Source organism: Sus scrofa, chromosome 9 (assembly GCF_054392235.1).
Source record: "Sus scrofa isolate SSC_HxYL_T2T_F1_AM1 chromosome 9, Sscrofa_HxYL_maternal_Yorkshire_Landrace_v2.0, whole genome shotgun sequence".
In the NCBI taxonomy this organism is placed as follows: domain Eukaryota; kingdom Metazoa; phylum Chordata; class Mammalia; order Artiodactyla; family Suidae; genus Sus; species Sus scrofa.
Window position 1 is genome coordinate 124,648,572 of NC_139391.1, and position 22,495 is coordinate 124,671,066.

A 22,495-nucleotide genomic window follows, 5' to 3' on the forward strand; every position below is an offset into this window, starting at 1 on the left:
ATGGAACATGATGGAGGATAATGTGAGAAAAAGAATGTGTATATATATACATACCCTGAAAACCAACTATAATGGAAAAAATCATTTTTAAAAATAAACAAATAAGAGTACATTACAGAACAGTATGCAAACTATGATCAGTTGTTTTTCAAACGCTTACGTTTTTGTTTTAAAAGAACACCCCCTGTGTACACGCACGTGTGTGTTTTAAATGGTTTGCAATATACCTGAAACTAATATAATATTGCAAGTCGACCAAACTTCTATTAAATAAATAAATAAGAATAAAAAGGTCTGCAAGACTAACATCAAACTGCTTACAGCAGTTTCCTTGGAGAACAGGAATGAGACAGGATAGAGAAAAATAGGACAGCAACTTCTACTCAGAAACCTCGAGCTGGCTTGGCTTTTTTCAATGACCTGTGGTATTGTTGTAATTCTTTTAATAATACCATTTTTAAAATAATGATGCAAGTCACTAAAGTTCAGGAAACTGGTTATTCCTACTGGCAGCACAAAAGAAAAAAGTAACCATTTGGGGTATGATGCCCTAACAGTGATAAAGTTCCAGACATCAGCATCTTTCCAGCTCAGACCTTCCATCTAGCCATGAGCTGTGATAGTGAGGTGACACTGAAGAGAACAATTAGACAGGCCAACCTGTGTTGGTTTAATGGGGTCTTCCCTCACATGACCTGTATAAACAATATATATTTTGAAATGTATTACTTCACTTGTACACTCTTTAATTCACGTATACAATCCTAGAAGGGAAAATAAGAGAAAAAAACAATCATGTGTGAATTTTTCCCATTAAAAATATTTTTGTTACATAAATACGATTATGTGCAGATCCCTTGATTTTCCTTCACTTGCCCAAAGAACCCCTCTTTTGTTGTCTTTACCACAACTCCCACAGAAAAGACAGCAGTCCACGGCCAAGGTATTGCAGAGGAAGGAGCAGGGACCGATATACTGGTGATGTGCCCGCAGGATTGTTGGCACGAAACCTCACTTCGGATGTCGAGAGAAGCGTGTGCAGGTGGGCAGGTCCACAGTTAGCAAAAGAAGAGGTAGCTGTGTGGGAGTGATTTCTCCAGCAGCCAGCCTACAAGGGAGAGCTGGGGAAAGTCTGTGAATATAGAATAAACGCTGTCACTTGGAGCCGCATTGAGTCTTTTTTCAGACTAAATAATGGCTCAGATGGTGGAACAACCAAACGATGACTAAAACGTGAGTCAAAGGCTTTCAAATCAAATCATTCCAGTGAAGCCGGAACACAGGCAAGCAGGTCATGAGGGGTTCTAACCAATACTTGGGAAACCTGAAAAAAACTCACTCTCCTTAATGACTGCCTCTTTCCATCGAAGTCATTTTGACGTTAGTGAGCTGGGGACAAGCGATCCTTCTGACTCAGGACACCTACTGATCCGCTCAGGAAGGTGGGAAAGGCAGCTCCCGGGGAGGGGGGTTGGGCACTTTTCTCAGTCCTGATTTGTCTTTCTTCTCTCCTGGGGTCTAGCCAGCATGTCTTCCATTATCCCAAAGGGTGGCAGGAAATTCTAAAATTAGCCTCGGAGTTGGTATCTTGCTATTTTTGAAAACCAGCTTTCATTTAAAAACAAAAATAGCTCACATTAAGGAGAGGTAAGGCGCTGGCTTCAGCCGCACATGTACTAAAAGTGGAAGGACACAGAGATTAGCCCCGCCCCTTTGCAAGGATGACACGCAAATTCGTGGAGCATTCCATATTTTTGATAAATAGATGCATACGACTATACATAAAATAAACAACAAGGATTTGCTGTATAGCACCGGGAACCATATTCAATATCTTGTAATAACCTATAATGGAAAAGAATCTAGGAGTTCCCGTCCTGGCGCAGTGGTTAACGAATCAGACTAGGAACCATGAGGTTGTGGGTTCGATCCCTGGCCTTGCTCAGTGGCTTGAGGATCTGGCATTGCCGTGAGCTGTGGTGTAGGTTGCAGACATGGCTTAGATCCCACGTTGCTGTTGCTGTGGCTCTGGCGTAGGCTGGTGGCTACAGCTCCGATTTGACCCCTAGCCTGGGAAACTCCATATGCCGCAGGATGCGGCCCTAGGAAAAAAGGCAAAAAGACAGGAAAAAAAAAAATCTGAAGCTATATACCTGAGACTACCACAATATTGTAAGCCAACTATAGTTTAAGAAATTAAAATTTGTATTTAAACAAAAGTATCAAAGGCACAAAACGAAAAAAGTACATCTGGGGGACAGAAGGGGAAGAGAGGCTTATCATTAAACGGGACCTGCCGCCCCCAGAAGGCTAAAATGTGCAGCCAAATCTGGAAGAGGCAGCAGCCCACACTCAGGCCCCCATGGAAGCACCACACGGGCCCACGTGGGTGGTTTCCCTGATTCCGTCTCTCTCCCCCTTCCTTCTGCTAATTTCCCGATTTTAAATTCTTTCCCTAAATGTTCACTTTCTATTGTGCAATTCAATTTTTCCAAAAGCTTTCCGGTGTGAAAACCCTGAGAACATGGGTGTTTCTGAATAGCCTGGGTACTTATCGGAGAACAAAGCCTCTTACCGTGTTTACTGGAACAGGACCTCAATCAAGGACAAGCTGGAGTCCCCTGGTGTCTCAGAGGGTGAAGGATCCGGCCTTGTCACCACCGTGGCTCTGGTTACAGCTGTGGCATGGGTTTGATGGCTGGCCCAGGAACTTCGACATGCTGTGGGCGCGGTCAAACCAAAACCAAAAGCAAAAAAGAACAAGTGGAAGTCCCCCCACCCCTGGGGTATCAGGCATGTGTTTTTATCCTCACTCTACCCCCCTCTTCTGAGGAATCCCCACTCATGCAGCGGGAGGGCTAGGGAACACCGTTTATAACCAAGCAGAGGTAAGAACCTCTCGTCACAGACCAGGACTCGAGCAGAGACTGGGGACTTCGTCGGGCTAAGCCAGGCACTCTCCTCCCACTCTCTGTTCTCTTCGCGGAATGAATTCACTTAGATGGGAGAGTAATATATTCTTTTATTTTTGTATTTTTTAGATCAGTAAAATATACATAACATGAAATTTACCATTTGGAACCATTTTTCAAGTGATTGGTTCCATGGCATTCAGCACATTAACAGTGTCGTGCGACCGTCACCACCATCCACGATGAGAAATTTTTCATCTTCCTGAGTGGGAGCTTTGGACCCGTAACGCCCCATTTCCTCCTCTCCCCAGGTGCTGGCAACCACAAGTCTACTTTCTGTTTCTATGACTTTAACGATCACAGGTGCTTATACAATATTTGTCCTTTCGTGACTGACCAGCTTAGCACACTTGGCATAATGTCCTCAAGGTCCATCCATGTTGTAGGAGGTGTCAAAATTTCCTTCTGTTTTAAGGCTGAATGATATTCCAGCGTATGTATACAGCAATTTTGTTTATCCATTTGTCTGTGATGAACATTTGCTTCCAGGGTAATATATTTTTAATTTGATCCCATAATCTAAGACTTGCAATGACTCAAATTCAGCTCAGTTCCACGGAAACGCACTGTGCTAGGTGAGTGGTACAGGTGTGTGGTACAGGTGAATCAGACCTGCTTTCAAGGAACTTAAGTGACCTTGGGAAAGGAGGAGAGGAAGAAATAACAGTGACCAGTACGTGTTAACCACCTAACCCAAGGCAGGTGCCTTGTCCCACCACAGCTTGGATTGCTCACATGAACCTTGTGAGCTGGAGATTGTAATACCCACTTTACAGGGAGCGAAACAAAGGCTTGGAGACCTTCAGTAACCACCTCCAAAGTGCTGAGACTGGGATTCAAACCCACCTCTGGGATTTAGACTCCTATGTTCACGGCACTAGACATGCTGCTCCTGCTGGTGCAAGGCAGAGTGTGACACATCCTGGGGGAGAAGCTACAGGAAGGGAAGAGGGGAAGAGAAGAGATAACCACCCTCCAGAGGGGAAAAGCTCAAGGCCGAAGTAGGTCTTGGAGGTGAGGAAGGCTTATGTCTAACAGAGGTAAGAGCGTAGAGGAAACTGCTTGAGCAAAGTGGGGGAGGCGAGAAATCTGAATGTACTGAGGGACCAGTGGAGCTGTCCAACACAAGGCCGGAAAGCAGACAGGGGCAAAATCCTGGTCATCATGAAGTGCCAGCTCGAGGAGTCTGAAAGCCACCCTGTAGACGATGGTGAGCCATTTAGGGTTCAGAGACAATACCGTCATGGCTGTGCTTTGGGAAGGTCGCCATGGCAGTATTTAGTAACAAGGAAGGAGGTAGGTAGTTTAAAGGTAGGAAAGTCAGTTAGGGGGTGACTGGAATTAGCATATGTGACATCATTAGACTGGAAAAGAGGCTATGGAGGCGAGAGATGGGGATGACAGAACCTGACCACTGATGCATTACAAACAGGTTTGCCTGGGACACCTGTTTCCCTGGTGCAGTTCCTAAGAGCATCCTTTCACTCACAAAGGGGTCCAAGTTTGGACAAGCAAGTATATGATCACACTAATTGTGAGGAATCAGGAAACAGAATCAAAGGTTAATCGAAAAGATTTTGAAACTGGATTAATAAGGAAGGTGGTAAGACCTTTAGAAACATAAGGGAAATCAGGTTTTTTGGAAGGAGGATGAGTTTTGGATTTAGACATGCTGAGTTTGTAAGGGTTCATTTAAGGGAGAGAAGCACCTTGCCCATGGAGGTGCGATTTATGACATGAAGGAAGGCATCATTGACCTAAAAAAAATAAAAATTAAAAAAAAATATGGTCAGACTTGCACATGTGTATATTTCAACCAACCATTTGTGGCTGGTTCAATTCTTAACTAACGTATTAAGATGTGTCTTCAATAAAATGTATATAGCTAACTATGCAATATTAACGAAATAACTGATCACCCCAAACTCAAAAGTAAACAGTAAGAATAACCTAACTTCAACTTTGCTCTGTCTAAACTACAATTTTTAATGTTGTCAGATAAATGACAGCAGGTAAAAAGTCCTCAGGCGTGCCCATACTTTATTGTAATATTTCTGTGTGTTCTAGCTTTTGAAAGAATAGAGCCACACTGCCAGAAGAATCAATAATTTAGTTATAATTTTTACCTTTTATTAAAATTTCCCTTCTTCCACATAACTGAAATTGCAATCTATCTCAAATCCTTTTCCAGAAGTACAAGGTTATAAAACATAAATTAAAAAGCAGCCACAGTTAATCAAGACAGTATGATACTGGTGTAAGAATAAACAAACAGATCAATGAAACAGATTAGAGAGCCCAAAAACAGACCCACCCAGACAGAGTCAACTGATCTCTGACAAAAGAGAGAAGGTAATTCAATGGAAAAAGGATACTCTTTTTAAGAAATGATGCTAGAACAACTGGACATCCACATACAAAGAAAAAATAGAATCAAGACACTGTCCTTAATATCTTTCACAAGTAACTCAAAATAGATCTTGTACATAAATGTAAAAGGCAGGACTGCAAAACTTCCAGAAGAAAACAGGATGAAATCTAAGGCACCTTGGGTTTGGCAATGAGTTTTTCAGATGCAACACCAAAGCACAATCCACGAAAGAAAAAATTAGCAAACTGGATATCATTAAAATTAAAAGCTTCTGTTCTGAAAAAGACACTGCAAAGAATGAACATATATAAGCCACAACCTGGGAGAAAAGTATTTGTAAAATACATATCTGATAAAGAACTTGTATCTAAAATATGCAAAGAATTCATAAAATTCAACAGTAAGAAAACAAGTAGCTTCATTTGAGAATGTGCAAAAGCTCTGAGCAGACACTTTACTAAAAGAGATACACAGATGGCAAATAAGCATATGAAAAGATGCTCATCAATATCATATGTCACCAGAGAATTGCAAATTAAAACAACAGTGAGATACTACCACATACCTATTGGAATGGCTAAAATCCAGACCCTAACACCACCAAATGCTGATGAGGACGTGGAGCAATGGGAACTCTGATTTATTGCTGGTGGGAATGCAAAATCATACCACCACTTTGGAAGACAGTTTGGCAGTTTCTTATAAAACTAAACACAATTGTACCATATGATCCAGCAATCGTGTTCCTAAGTATTTACCCAAATTAGTTGAAAACTTACATCTACACAAAAACCTACACAAGAGTGTTTATAGCAGCTGTGTTCATATTGGCCAAAACCTGGGAGCAACCAAGATGTCCTTCTGTAGGTGAATGCAGTACATCCACACAATATACTGTTATTCAATGATAAAAAAAGAAACGAGTTATCACACCATGAAAAGACACAGAGGAAACTTATAAGATACAAGATAAACTTACAAAAATTACTGATATTTCTCTATATCAGAATTAATCAGCTGGGAAATATAACAGAAATAAAATATCGTTCTCAAAGGCAACAAAGAGTAAAGTACTTGTAATTAATGTAATTCAGAATAATCCACCAGACTTTAAAGAGAAAAGCTTTAAACTCTATTCAAAAACATGGGAGTTCCTGTGGTGGCTCAGTGGTAATGAACCTGACTAGTATCCATGAGGATGCGGGTTCGAATCCTGGCTTTGCTCAGTGGGTTAAGGATCTGGTGTTGCCATGAGTTGTGGTGTAGGTCACAGATGTGCCTCAGATCTGGTGTTGCTGTGTTGTGGCATAGGCCAGCAGCTACAGCTCCAAGTCTGAAAACTTCCATATGCCAGAGGTGCAGCCCTAAAAAGATGATCATCAATCAATCAATAAAAATTTTTTTTAATTAAAACGTGAAAGATCTGAATAAATAGCAATATATCCCCCATTCACAAATGAAACAACTTGGAAAATTGTAAAAAATGCCAATATTTCCCCAAATTAATCTCTAAAGTCTACACAATTCCATTCAAAATTTCAACCAGATTTTTTGAGGTACTAAACAAATTTATTCCAAGATTTATCTAAGAGGATAGGGAATCACAAATAGCTAGGAAGTGGAGTTCCCATTATGGCTCAGCAAATTAAGAACCTGACATAGTGTCTGTGAGGATGCGGGCTTGATCCCTAGCCTTGCTCAGTGGGTTAAGGATCCGGCATTGCTGTAAGCTGCAACATAGGTCAGAGATACAGCTTGGATCCCACATTGCTGCGGTTGTGGTATAGGCTGGCAGCTGCAGCTCCAGCTCAGCTCCCAGCCTGGGAACCTCCCTGTGCTGCAGGTGTGGCCTTAAAATGAACAACAACAACAATGACAACAAAATAGCTAGGTCACAACTGAAAAAGAAGAACACAGGTGGAAGAGTTACTCTTCCAGATATTAAAAACATACTTCAAAGCTATAAACATAAAGCAGCATAATACTATTATAGGAACAGATATGTGAACCAAGGGAATAGAATGGAAAGTAGAGAGCAGACATTTAACATGTATTATCTAAGAACTTGAAATAAGACAAAGATAGCACCACGAGTCGATGAAGAGACAATGAACTACTGGATCTGAGAGACAATGAACTACCAGATCTGAGCTTTTTCTCAGATCCAGGAGTAAATTGGTTATCTAATTTATACCCTATACAAAAATGACTTCAGATGGATTGAAATGAAATGGATTGAAATGAAAGTACAAAGTGAGTAAAGAAAAATAGAAAAGAATTACTGTGACCTGGGGATGACAGAGGACTTATTAAACAGGTCCCCAAACAGCATTAACCAAAAGGCAAAAATACCGATGTATTTGATTACATTAAATCTAAACAAAGGTGACAAACCCATGACAAATTTGGAAGGACAGACTTTTGTAATGCCTCCAACTAGCATTTAGAACCTTTTTAATCATAGGGTGGTTCAGAACCGCAGGCTTCTGCATCATCTGGGAGCTTATTAGAAATGTGCAGCCTAAATCGTACTCTTATTAAATCATAATCTGCATCCTAACGTGATTCAGGTGCACATTAAGTTTGAGAGCCACAGGTTATAGAAGGAACTTTTGCAAATTAGTGAGAAAGAGACAGAAAGCCCCACAGAAAACTGCACAAAGGGCTTAGATGGCAGGCAATCAAGTCAATTTTATCAGGAGTTCCCACTGTGGCTCAGCAGGTTAAGAACCCAACAAGTATCCATGAGGATGCGGGTTCGATCCCTGGCCCCGCTTAGAAGGTTAAGGCATTGCTGCAAGCTGCAGCACAGGTCACAGATGCAGCTTGGATATGGCATTGCTGTGGCTGTGGTGTAGGCCAGTTCCAATTCAACCCCTAGCCTGGGAACTTCCATATGCTGCAAGTACAGCCCTGAAAAGAAAAGGACAAAAAAAGAGTATATCAAATCGAGTTTATCTTCAGGGAATGGATCTATATTCTACAGTAGATGCACACTACTGATTACTATGCAGCAGCGAGAAGTAATAAACTGGATATAGGACCAGCAATGCAGGTGGATCTTAAAAAGACAGCATGGCATGAAAAAATAAAAAACAGAATAAGACCAACAGCACATTTATGTCACTTGAAAATAAATTAGCACACAAAATGATTCTGTATGTTTTACGAGGAAATATAAATCCAAATAAATGTATCGAACACTTTATAGAGACTGATTTTGAGAGGAGGAAAGGAGAATAAAGGGAATAGGTACAGAGACAGCCATAAATACGCAAACGTAAAAGCCAAAAATGGACCTGGGTGGTCCAACAAGAAAAATGTGCTACGAAAAACAATTATGATTAACAAACCCTTTCCACCTAAAATCCTCCTCCGAAAGCATAAGAAAAATAAATAAATAAAAATTAGAAGAGAACTCAATCGCAGCAATCTCCCTACAGCATGAAATCCCCAGTCTCAAAAACACCTGTTTTTCCTCCATGCAAAAACTAATAGAACTGATAAACAAATTCAGCAAGGTAGCAGGATACAAGATGAACCTACAGAAACTGGTTGCATTTTTTTTTATTTACTTAATGATTTTTATTTTTTATCCATTATAGCTGGTTTACAGTGTTCTGTCAATTTTCTACTGTACAGCAAGGTGACCCAGTCACAATACACATATACATTCCTTTTTCTCACATTATCATGGCCCATCATAAGTGACCAGATATAGTTCCCAGTGCTATATAGCAGGAATTCATTGCTAATCCATTCCAAAGGCAATAGTTTGCATCTATGAACCCAAAATTCCCAGCCCATCTCACTCCCTCTCCCTCCCCCTTGGCAACCACAAGTCTGTTCTCCACGTCCATGATTTTCTTTTCCACGGAAAGGTTCATTTGTGCCCTATATTAGATTCCAGATATAAGTTATATCATATGGTATTTCTCTTTCTGACTTACTTAACCTAACAATGAAATATCAGAAAGGGGATATAAACAAATAATCCCTTTTAAAACAGTATCCCAAAAATAAAATATTTAGGAATAAACCTCACCAAGGAGGTAAAAGACTTACATGCTGAGAACTACAAAACATTAATAAAGGAAACTGAAGATGATTCAAAGAAACAGAAAGATATCTTGTGCTCTAGTATTGGAAGAATTAATACTGCTAACATGGACATACTACCCAAAAGCAATATACAGTTTTAATGCCATCCCTGTCAAATAACCCGTGACATTTTTCACAGAACTAGAACAAATAATCCTAAAATTTATATGGAACTAAAAAAAGACCCAGAATGGCCAAAGCAATCCTGAGGAAAAAGAACAAAGCAAAAGGCATAACCCTCCAAGACTTTAGATAATACTACAAAGCCACAGTAATCAAAAAAGCATGGTACTGGCACAAAAACAGACATATGGATTAATGGAACTGCATAGGAACCCCAGAAATAAACCCACACATCTATGGTCAGTTAATCTTCGACAAAGGAGGCAAGAATATACAATGGGGAAAAGACAGTCTCTTCAACAAGTGGTTAAGTTGGATAACTGCATGTGAGTCAACGAAGTTAGAACACACCTCACACCATGCACAAAACTAAACTCAAGTCTTTCAAGACTTTTATTTGTCTTAAAGACTTAAATATAAGACACAATACCATGAAACTCCTAGAAGAGAATGTAGGCAAAACATTCTTTGACACAAATCATACCTATGTTTTCTTAGGGCAGTCTCTCAAGGCAATGGAAATAAAAGCAAAAAAAAAAAAAAAAGAACAAAAACAAAAAAACAAATGGGACCTAATCAAATTTATAAGCTGTTATACAGCAAAGGAAACCATAAACAAAGTGAAAGACAACCTACAGACTAAGAGAAAATATTTGCAAACAATGCAACCAACAAGGGCTTTATTTCCAAAACATACAAATGGCTCATACAACTCAGTAACAAAACAAACAAAAAAACGAAAATGGGCGGAAGACCTAAATAGATATTTCTCCAAAGACGACATACAGGAGTTCCCGTCGTGGTGCAGTGGTTAACAAATCCGACTAGGAACCATGAGGTTGCGGTTCGGTCCCTGCCCTTGCTCAGTGGGTTAATGATCCGGCGTTGCCGTGAGCTGTGGTGTAGGTTGCAGACGCGGCTCGGATCCCGAGTTGCTGTGGCTCTGGTGTAGGCTGGTGGCTGCAGCTCTGATTCGACCCCTAGCCTGGGAACCTCCATATGCCGCAGGAGCGGCCCAAAGAAATAGCAAAAAGACAAAAAAAAAAAAAAAAAAAAAAAAAAACAAAGATGACATACAGATGGCCAATATGCACGTGAAAAGATGCTTATCATCACTAATTATTAGAGAAATGCAAATCAAAAAACTACATGAGGTACCACCTCACACCAGTCAGAATGGCCATCACTAAAAAGTCTACAAATAATAAATGCTGGAGAGGGTGTGGAGGAAAGAGAACCTTCCCTTCACTGTTGGTGGGAAAGTAAATTGGTGCAGCCCTATGGAAAACAGTATGGAGGTTCCTCAAAAAACTACACATAGAATTACCAAATGATCTAGAAATCCCACTCCTGGGCATATACCCAGATAAAACTATGATTCAAAAGACACATGCACTCCTATGTTCACAGCAGCACTATTCACAATAGCCAAGGCATGGAAACCACCTAAATGTCTCTCCAAAGAAGAATGAATAAAGAAGATGTAGTATATGTGTGTGTGTGTGTATGTGTGTGTATATATATGTGTGTGTGTTCATATATATATATATGAAATAATGCCATCTGCAGCATCATGTAGTATATGTGTGTGTGTGTATATGTGTGTGTTCATATATATATATACATATATATATGAAATAATGCCATCTGCAGCATCATGGACAGACTGAGAGATTATCATATTAAACAAAGTAAGTCAGAAAGAGAAAGACAAATATCATAAATATCATGTGATATCACTTATATGTGGGGTCTAAAATATGGCACAAATGAACACATCTCTGAAACAGAAACACTCAAACTCGTAGACATAGAGATTTTTGATCACAGAACCATAGATTTGTGATTGCCAAGGGGGAGGGGTTGTGGGGAGAGAAGGATGAGAAGTCTGGGATTAGCAGATACAAGTTAGTACATAGAGGATGGATGAACATCAAGGTCTTCCTGGGTAATACAGGGAACTACATTCAAAATCCTGTGATGGGGGAGTTCCCGTCGTGGCGCAGTGGTTAACGAACCCGACTAGGAACCATGAGGTTGCGGGTTCAGTCCCTGCCCTTGCTCAGTGGGTTAAGGATCCGGCGTTGCCGTGAGCTGTGGTGTAGGTTGCAGACGCAGCTCGGATCCCACATTGCTGTGGCTCTGGCGTAGGCCGGTGGCTACAGCTCCAATTCAACCCCTAGCCTGGGAACCTCCATATGCCGCGGGAGAGGCCCAAGAAATAGCAAAAAAAGACAAAAAAAAAAAAAAAATCCTGTGATGAACCGTCATGGAAAAGAATATGAAAAAGAATATATATGTATATAACCAAGTCACTTTACTGTATAGCAGAAATTAACACAACACTGTAAATCAATTCTACCTGAATAAAATTTTTAAATTTTTTTTAAATTAAAAAATAAAAAAAGAACATCTGTCTTTCAAGGCTTTGTGCCCTACAGAGACCTTTCCAATCTATGCAAATTTAGATGCGCTCAGAGGAGGGAGAAGAGGTCTAAGACATGTTTGAAACTCTCATCTCCACCCTGTTGATCACTCAAAGGTACATCTCCAGGTGACTCACGGCTGTCTCACTCTCCCTATCAGTTGGAAGTGCTCGCTCCCAGAGATCTGTCATAACCCAACAACAGAAAATACTTGGGAAAACAAGCATAATTGAGAGAGTGATATTTCTTTTCACCTGGCATCCTAGAGAAATGAGAAATCTCCCGCAAATAAACGTCAACATAAAAAGAAAGTTGCCCCTTCAAATGCTTAAGCTTATTTTTAATCATTCATCATTAATCTTTATTAAAATGTAGCACATCTTTACCTGACTTCTTTAAAAGATAATATTGGAGTAGGGGAAACATAACCTTTTTGTTCCATGACTTGGGAACCTCCTAATTTTGAACATCCATTCTTTTGCCTTCTCTTTTTCAGATGTTCTGTTAATTCTATGTCCAGCTGGCTCTTCAGTTCCAATAGCTACTTCTAAAAATAACCTAGCTCTGTCCCTTTCTGCCCTGTGGCTTCTATCTGGACTGGGAATATAGACAACAGATGTTTAATAAAAGTGATAAAGCTCTGAGTGAGAGACTAAGAAGCAAAGTACACAGCTTTGGATGGGAGTCTCTTGATAGATATTTCAGATGCCTGGGGACACTTTCCCCTTTCTGTGTTCCATAGGCTGTGTCACAGAGAGGGAGGCTGCTCCATACTGATGCCTAGATGGATCCACAGGCTGTTCCCAGAATCTCGGTTCTCTGCCCTGCAGCGATGAAGCCATAATTAAATTTGTCTCTGGAGATATGTAACCTGGAATTTGGGGGCAGGGTGAGGATATTGTTTTTGTTTTAGGTTCTGCTGTTGGAATTTTTAATTAGCTCATCAAATAGGGATAGCTAGGGTAACTTACGGTTCCCTAAATACATTATGCTGATTCATGCTTTCTATTAGAAACCAACTCTTCCTCCTATCAGCACTGTCCTGAGACTCTTCCAACTAAAAAATAAATTCCTTAAGCCTTACTTTTTATTGATTGGCATACAGAATGTACCCAGTGGAGGTCTGAAGAATAAATTCATGAATGAATGAATACATGGGGGACTGAGCAGGGTTGTTTTTAAAAGGTAAAAACGTTTAGTTGGTGATATACTGTCATAGTTACAGTCATCAGATCATTGCTCTGATACAAGTTAATCTGAATCTTCTTTTAAAAGTCAGTCAATGCCTTTCACCAGAAAAGATATAGCTGGTAAGCAAGCATATGATAAGATATTCAAGATCATTATTATTCATTAGAGAAATGCAAATTAAACCCACAATCAGATACCACGCTGCACCTACTGGAACGGCTAAAATTAAAGAAAACAACTGATAATACTAAGCTTCGGCAGATGCAAATCAACTAAAACACTTACACATTGTTGGTGGAAATGCAAAATAATACAACCACTTTGATAAACAGTTCGGACGTTATAAAAGGTAGATATGTAGCAGCAAATCTGTACAAACAAAATCTGAAATGTTCAAACAGTGTATGTTGGAGTACCAGTTTCTAATTCAGAATATAATAAAAAGAAAGAAAGGAAGGCACAGAGGGAGGGAGGAAACCCATGTACTAGAGGCTCTGATAGGAATGCAATAACCATGGCCTTGTCTTCAAAACCATGGGCAACAGAATTGCTGCAACAGAATTGCTTCTCAGTAACTATGCCATAGAGAGTGAGCTGCTGATTTACCCAGCTTGCCCCTTCTTGAGAAGCTTCAATATACATTATTTGTAGGAGTCTACATAGGAGACATTCTTATCTAATAATGTTCTCTAGTCACCATTGGAGACTGGGGGGTGGGGGGGGCTACCTTCTGCTCTGTAAGTAAAGTAGTTTAATGTCTGCGTAAATTTAAAAAAAAAAAAAAAAGTTTAAACACACACTTAGCACATGACCCAGAAATCCCAGTCCTAAAGTAAATAAAAACTTATGCCTATACTAAACTTATACATGACTGTTTACAGAAGATTTCTTCACCATCGACAAAAATTGGAAATAATCTTCTATTAACTGGTGAAGGAAAAAACAAGTTGCATACATCCATGCAATGAGATACTGTTTGGCAATAAAAAGAACAAACTACTGGGAGTTCCCCAGTGGCCTAGTGGGTAAGGATCCAGCATTGTCACTGCTGTGGTGCAAATTCAGTCCCTCACCCAGGAATTTTCATATGGGTGCAGCCGAAAAAGGAAAAAAAAAAAAGAAGAACAAATTATTGACTTGTGCAAAAAACATGGAAGAACCTCAGAAGCACCACGCAAAACTGAAAAAATCAGACCCAAAAGGCTACATGCTGTATGATTCCATTAGTCTGACATTCTGCAAAAGACAACACTATGGGGAAAGAAAACAGATCAGTGGTTGCCAGGAGTTGTGGGGGAAGGAAAAGGGGACTGCTGACAAAGGGGCACAAGGAAACTTTGAGGAATGCTAGAAATGGTCTATATCCTAACTGCAAGGGGATTATATATGTTTTGCAAATTTAGAGTGAATTTTACTGCATGTAAATCATACCTCAATAAAACTGACTTTTAAAAAAGTCAGTTCAACCCCTGGCCTCGCTCAGTGGGTTAAGGATCCGGTGTTGCCATGAGCTGTGGTGTGGGTCACAGACAGTGGCTCGGATCCCGTGTTGCTGTGGCTGTGGTGTAGGCCGGCAGTTACAGCTCCAAGTGGACCCCTAGCCTGGGAACCTCCATATGCCGCAGGTGCAGCCCTTAAAAAAAAAAAAAAAAAAAAAAAAAAAGACAAAAAATACAAATAAATACATAAATAAAAACAAAGTCAAGCCATGTATTATTAAGCACAAAAATAAATACATTTTCAAAATTAGGAGTTCCCGTCGTGGCGCAGTGGTTAACGAGTCCGACTAGGAACCATGAGGTTGTGGGTTCGGTCCCTGCCCTTGCTAAGTGGGTTAACGATCCGGCGCTGCCGTGAGCTGTGGTGTAGGTTGCAGACGCGCCATGAGGTTGTGGGTTCGGTCCCTGCCCTTGCTAAGTGGGTTAACGATCCGGCGCTGCCGTGAGCTGTGGTGTAGGTTGCAGACGCGGCTCGGATCCCGCGTTGCTGTGGCTCTGGCGTAGGCCGGTGGCTACAGCTCCGATTCAACCCCTAGCCTGGGAACCTCCATATGCCGTGGGAGCGGCCCAAGAAATAGCAGCAACAACAACAACAAAAAGACAAAAGACAAAAAAAAAAAAAAAAAAAAAAAAAAAATTACGTGTCAGCCTGGGTTCCTTAGAAAATAAAGCCTGATCATAACACATGCTCTAATGCCACATTGCGATCCCACAGAAGCAGGTGTGGGGAAAGGGAGTGGGATCAGGAGGAGGAAGAGGAACCACAAGGTGTGTGTTACTGACCCTGACCTGGTCACGGCTGCAGAGGGACACACAGCTGGTTGTGGTTCACATGGGGGAGTCTCCAAAGAGGCCATGTGGACCCAGGGCACATCGAAGCAGCCCATCAGGAAGAAGAAAGGCAAGAGATTTATCTCCTGCCTCTCACTTGTCCAACCCTGCACATGGGGGAGCATCCTCACCCTTCCTGCATATAGTTTCCTGCATATAGTGTTTCCTGCATATAGTTTCTGGGGAAGCCAGAACTCCGGCAGACCCTTCAGATGAGACCTCTGCACCAGAGCTGCAGCAGCTCTCGCCCTGATGAGCAAGTCAGAAGCTCTGCCAAAGATCAGCCCTACCCTTGGGGAAAGCATGAGACAATCACCAGGGTCAGGAGATGGATCCTAGAGAAAGGACCTGGGCTTCAGGGATGGGAGAAGTGTGACAGCAGCCAAGGCCTGGGGCAGGGGGGACCAGTCAATATGGGGAGGCCCATAAACTGCGTCTAGAGCAATGGGCTAAAACTAATATGTCACCTAAACCAAAAGAGTAATTTAATTTTTAAGATTATGCCACATGGGAGTTCCCTGGCGGCACAGCGGATTAAGGAGCTAGCATTGTCACTGCAGTGATTTGGGTTGCTGCTGCAGTGTGGGTTCTATCTCTGCCCTGGGAACTTCTAAATAGTGCAGGTGTGGCCAAAAAAAGAAGAAGAAAAAGAAGAAGAATATGCCACAGATACACTCAGGAAACCTCAAACAAACATTTTCTATCTCTTAAATCTGTTCATGTGGTGATCTCACCCATCCTTCACTTCATAAACAAGTTCAGATCTGTGAGATTTAAGTACTGTGTCAGGTCGAAATGTGTGGGCAGCTCCCTACAGAAAACAAACTCAGTACATCTAAATAACACCATGGGGCTGATCATGGGCCTAGTCACGAGCCACCCGTCATGGCAGAGATATAACCCTTCAGAAAACAAGAAATTCCAGTTAAAATTCAAAATCTGAAGACTGGTCTCTAATCTCACCCTCTAAAATGTCAACGTGGCATTCTCGTCTTGGTGCAGCAGAAACAAATCTGACTAGGAACCATGAGGTTGCAGGTTCGATCCTTGGCCTCGCTCAGTGGGTTAAGGATCTGGCATTGCTGTGGCTGTGGTGTAGGCCAGCAGCAACAGCTCTGATTGGACCCCTAGCCTGGGAACCTCCATATGCCACAGGTGCGGCCCTAAAAAGACAAAAAAGACCAAAAAATAAAAACAAAAAATAAAATGTCAATGCAAAAGTGTTACAGTTCAGGCAAATGAAAAGGCTAAGTCTGTATTTTATAATGACGACGAATTTCTCTTTAAAAAATATACTGTTGGGGAGTTCCCGTAGTGGCGCAGTGGTTAACGAATCCGACTAGGAACCATGAGGTTGCGGGTTCGGTCCCTGCCCTTGCTCAGTGGGTTAACGATCCGGCGTTGCTGTGAGCTGTGGTGTAGGTTGCAGAGGTGGCTTGCAGCTCAGATCCCACATTGCTGTGACTCTGGCGTAGGCCTGAGGCTACAGCTCTGATTTGACCCCTAGCCTGGGAACCTCCATATGCCGCGGGAGTGGCCCAAGAAATAGCAAAAAGACAAAAATAAATAAATAAAAAATACAGTGTTTACTGTGTGCTTTTCTAGTGTTGTCTTATTTCATCCTCATAACCACCTAGGAGGGAGGGTATATTACTGCCCTCACTACAGATGGGGAAACAAAGTCACAAAGAGGTAGTCGTACAGCAACAACAACATCAACAACAACAACAGACAAAAAGACAAAAGACAAAAGACAAAAAAAAAAAAGAGGTAGTCGTTTGCCCATAACCAGATGAGTGACAGCACCAGGGTCTGAACTCTGGTGGCCTGACCCTAGAGCCCTACACTCTCAATCATTCATCCAATAAATATGTGAGGACCTGCCAGCATCTGGAGATGAGAAGTGCAAACAGCACATGGACCCTGCCTGCGTGGAGTTTATGGTCTGAGGGAATGACAGGCATCAAAGAGGTAATTACAAGTTGATGAAGGAAAAGCAGAGAATGCTCTGGAAGTTCACACCCTATACCTGCTAAACAGGCTTTGGTCCAAAGTAGGTGGTCATGTTAACATCAACCATCAAGGTCAAATCCATAAGCCTACTAATTCAGGAGAATACGAAAGCACCAGAATGTCTAGCACTATACAAATAGAAGTACAGCAGTCATTTTCCAAGCCAAAGCAGGTCTAATAAATAATTGTTTCCAATATGTTAACTGATTTACGAAGGAAAACCACCCAGGCTTTACAGTTCAGTGAAATTATCATTTCATTTAATCATCTTCATTTTAAAAGGACAAAATATGGAGTTCCCATTGTGGCTCAGCAGGTTAAGAATCCGACTAGTATCCCTGAGGACATGGTTCAATCCCTGGCTTCACTCAGTGGGTTAAGAATCCGGCATTGCCGCAGCTGGGGCATAGGCTGGCAGCTGCAGCTCCAATTCTACCCCTAGCCTGGAAACTTCCATATGTCGCACGTGCAGCCCTTAAAAGCAATAAAAAATAAAATGACAAGAGTTTCCGTCATGGCTCAGTAGAAACAAAACCGACTAGGAACCAGGAGGTTGCAGGTTCAACCCCTGGCCTTGCTCAGTGGGTTAAGGATCCAGCGTTGTCGTGAGCTGTGGTGTAGGTGGCAGACGCGGCTCGGATCTGGCATTGCTGTGGCTGTGGTGTAGGCTGGCAGCTACAGCTCCAATTAGACCCCTAGCCTGAGAACCTCCATATGCCAAGAGTGTGGCCCTAAAAAGCAAAATAATGAGGAAGAAAGTAAATCATATTTGAGAAGAATGTGCCTCATCATAGGAAAAGACAGAAATGGAAGGCTGGAGAACAATGAAGCCTGGCACTGACAGCGTGGGGGCCCACGGATCTGCATATGAACAAAACATCGCCTCCATCAATAGGTGACTGGAGTTACCAAAACAGTTTTTTGAACATTAAAACAAATTTAGGACCCCCAACAAACCCATCACAGTGAATGTCTAACAGATTCGCATTTACAACAATACTGCATATGCATGCACACAATTACACTTTGGAGAAAGTTTAAGCCACATTATGGGGACTGTGAGGGAATGAAAAAAGGGCTTGAACAGCCAACAAAATTAACTACAGTGACGAATGGATGAATTATAGTCATATGCTAACCGAGCATGATTTGGTGTTCTGTTCAGAGCCCTCCAGTTTAAATCATCTGGTTGTACTTTAAAGAGTCCATATTCTAAAATCAAAGGTCAAGTTAAGTGCTTCCTTTATGTTGCAGGGTTCAGAGTTCAGATCAACACGGGTAAATTATTTTCTAAAGCACTATCACATCCCTCTGTTTAAGACACCAGTGATGGAGACAGAGCCCTCCAATTCCAGCTTCCCCACGGCCCTCACGGTTTCAGTCTCCCGGTGGCTTGCTAGCCCTGTGCATACAGCCGTACAACCCAAAAGGCAAGGAGAAATCCTACGAACCCTGCAGCCTTCTGCTTTGTGTTTTTTTACCCTTTAATTCCATAAACGGAGGACTTGGAGTATCCAGAGAGAAACCACCCAGTAGTGTGACACAGATTATTTCCTGGCATAATCTACATCATATCCCTTAAGAGTATCTTACCTCCTCCAGCTTAAAAACCGCTCCAATGTATGGATGGATGCGCCCTTCAAGGCAGTACTGAATTGCTGAGGACAGGGCCCTGGAGAAGACGGGAAAGTTCTGGCCCTGGTATCGGACCCCGAATATCCCCATGGCAGAGATATTCTTCAGGAGCAGAAGATTGGCCGGCACAGAAGCAATGGTTCCTCCAGCAAAACCCACTACCACAATCCTGCCCTCTCATGCCAGGCTGAGGGAGAAAAGGAGAAGAAAAAAAAAATTGTTAAAAGCAAAACACATTCACAGCCATGAGGATGGCTACTATTAAAAAGGAAACAAAATGGAAAATAAGTGTGGACAAGGATTTAGAGAAATGGAACCCTCATGGACCGTTGGTAAGGACTGTAAAATGGTGCAACTGCTATGGAAAACAGTACGGAGATGCCTCAAAAAAATTGCAAATAGAACTACCATATGATCCAGCAATCCCACTTCTGAGTCTACACCCAAAAAAACTGGAAGGAGGGGCATGAAGAGATACTCACACATCCAGGTTTACAGCAGTGCTATCTACAACAGCCGAGAGGTGGAAATGTCCAAATGTCCACCAAGTGACGAATGGATAAATAAAATGTGCTATATACATAAAATAGAGTATTATCCAGCCTTAAAAAGGAAGGAAATCCCATCACATGCTAAGACATGAATAAAGCTTGAGGACATTATGCTAAGTGAAATGAGCCATTTACAAAAAGACAAATACTGTATTATTCTATTTGTACGAAGTATCAAAAGCAGTCAAATTCATAGAAACAGAAAGTGGGATAGTCATTACCAAGGGCTAGGGAGTAGTGGGCAAAGAGGAGTTGTTGGTTAATAGGATTTATAATTTCAGATTTGCAAGATGAAAAAGTTATGGAAATCTATTTCACCATGTAAATATACTGAACACTATTGAGCTATACACTTTAAAACAGCAAATCTTTTGTTATGTACTTTTTACCATGATAAAAAAAAAAAACACAGGATAAGGTGGCGGGGGGAGCAATGTACATTAATTCATAGAGACAGAAAGCAGAATAGAGATGACAGAGGGCAGGGGAGTTATTGTTTAAGGGGTACAGCGTTTTTTGTTGGGGATGGTTATATAACATTGCGAGCATGTTTACCCATATACTTACAGAAGGTTAAAATGTTAAATATTAGGTTTTGTATATTTTACCACAACGAACAAAAAAAGCAACATACATTAAACCGCCAGCTGGGAATTCCTTTGACCCTGTAAACTGGCAGGGGTGAAACATTCTGCAACACTGTGGATCCCCCAGTAGGAAAATATTTAAAAAGCCATAAGCAAGGTAGTAGGGGGGCCAGAGGAACGAGCCAGTTTTGCAAGGGGACCCATTTTTTTTTTTTTTTTGTCTTTTTAGGGCCACACCCACAGCATATGGAGGTTCCCAGGCTAGGGGTCGAAGCAGAGCTATAGCAGCCAACCTACACCACAGGTCACAGCAACGCCGGATCCTTAACCCACTGAGCGAGGCCACTGAGCAACCTCATGGTTCCCAGTCGGATTCGTTTCCACTGTACCACAATGGGAACTCCGGGATCCACTTTAGAATCAAGGCTGTCTATTTAATTACTCAACTACTTCGTGGACAGGTGTAAATAGATGTCATTCCACATGCTGCACTTCAAGACCACTCACTTTGAAAATTTTGAACTAAGGAAGCAAGAATAAGAACTCAGACACTTTACTGAAGCATCGTTTGCTTTATACTAAGGTTTACTCTAGGACTCCCTTAAGCTTTACTTTACTAGAGAATTGTGAATAATAGCCAAAAATCACACAAGTTTTCTGCAACCCACTGTGGGAAGTACCATACAGTGCATGCTAAGGAATGAGTCATAAAATCAATGCTGTGACCATCTTTGATATAAAATACATGTATGTTTGTTTGGTGTTTGCTTTTTTGCTTTTCTTCTTTAGAGGCTGTTGCCAAAATACTGTTGTGCAGAGGGCAAGAGAAGGCTGTGTATTAGCAGCTCTCTGTCCTGGCTCTTCATTCAGTCAACACACACTTTCCTTTGCCTCCTGTCTAAGCACAGTAGTGGGTGCAACATGCAGGGATGCACGGGGCCACAAATGACACAGATGCCTTCTATGGGCAAACTGCTCTACTTCTGTTTCTTTTACTTTAAACTGGGATAAACCACAAAACTGTTCTTGTCAGGAAGACACAAGAATTAAAGCTAATATTATCAGAGCACTTCAGAGTCCCTGGTTCACAGAGAATGAGAATTGGTGTGGAGGAGTTTCCATCGTGGCTCAGTGAGCCCCTGAGGATGGGGATTCGATCCTTGGCCTCGCTCAGTGGGTCAGGGATCCTGTGTTGCCGTGGCTGTGGTGTAGGCCAGCAGCAACACAGCTCCGATTCGACCCCTAGCTTGGGAACCTCCACGGCAGGTGCAGCACCCACCCACCCCACCCCCAAAAAAAGAGAGAGAGAGAGAGAGAGAGAGAATTGGTATGGAGACAACAGTTTCATTAAATCTCTGGTGATTTTTTTTTTTTTTTAACTAAAATGAGTCAAAGAGACCTCTCTGCTAGTGGCTGCTTCAGAAATCAGTAAGATCAAAACAGTCTGTACCTCAGTGCACAGTGAGCTGAGGGCCCACCACCCCCAGGAATTTTAACATCTGAAGAGTGATCGCCTGAAGAATTACCCACACCACATATATAAAGTAGTTAGTGGGGGCAGGCAGAGCTGAATTTAACACGCGTATAATTTCTAAAGCATTCGATATTGCCAACTAGAGAGTCAAGTCATTTTTTGGATATTTTCCAGTTGGAAATTTTGTTTCTGCTATATTTGAGCACTTCCTGATCTTCCCTCTGCTTCTATTCCTTCTCGCCCACCCACTCAGCTGTTCTCGTTGACGCTGGTGCCTACAGGAAAAGTGAGCAGCAAAGACAAAAAAGAAACAAGGCCAGAAGGCAGGCAGAGGTCTGGAAAGGTTTCAGCAGAGCCCCGCCCTGGGGAAGACCACGGCACGCACCTGCGGAGAGCCTCCAGGAAGACATCTCCTCCCACGGTGTCGATGGCCACGTCCACCCCTCTGCTGCCCACCAGCTTCCCCAGTGCCTCCTTCAGGCTGCCCTGACTGTAGTTCACACTGAACTGTGCGCCCTTCTGCATCGCCAGCTTGCACTTCTCCTCACTTCCAGCTGCTGCTATGACCTGCATAAAGAACACAATGCTGGAGTTCCTGTCGTGGCTCAGTGGTTAATCAATCCGACTAGGAACCATGAGGTTGCAGGTTCAATCCCTGGCCTCACTCAGTGAGTTGAGGATGCGGCATTGCTGTGAGCTGGGGTGTAGGTTACAAACGCGG

General features: G+C 41.9%; 1 protein-coding gene and 1 non-coding gene across 2 annotated transcripts in view; one reads left to right on the top strand and one right to left on the bottom strand.

Moving 5' to 3' along the window:
- The first annotated feature begins 1,652 nt into the window (after positions 1-1,652).
- LOC146400150 (U6 spliceosomal RNA) lies at positions 1,653-1,756 on the top strand. The gene has a single exon (XR_014816920.1). It is a non-coding gene; the product is annotated as a U6 spliceosomal RNA (small nuclear RNA).
- Positions 1,757-4,521: 2,765 nt separating this feature from the next.
- Positions 4,522-22,495, bottom strand: part of LOC106505010 (protein Cryzl2) — a 32,684-nt gene continuing 14,710 nt past the window's right edge. The window contains 3 exon segments of the mRNA XM_084977734.1: positions 4,522-4,729; positions 19,121-19,349; positions 22,160-22,341. Coding sequence (XP_084833860.1) covers positions 4,661-4,729; positions 19,121-19,349; positions 22,160-22,341 — 480 coding nt within the window. The 3' untranslated portion in view covers positions 4,522-4,660.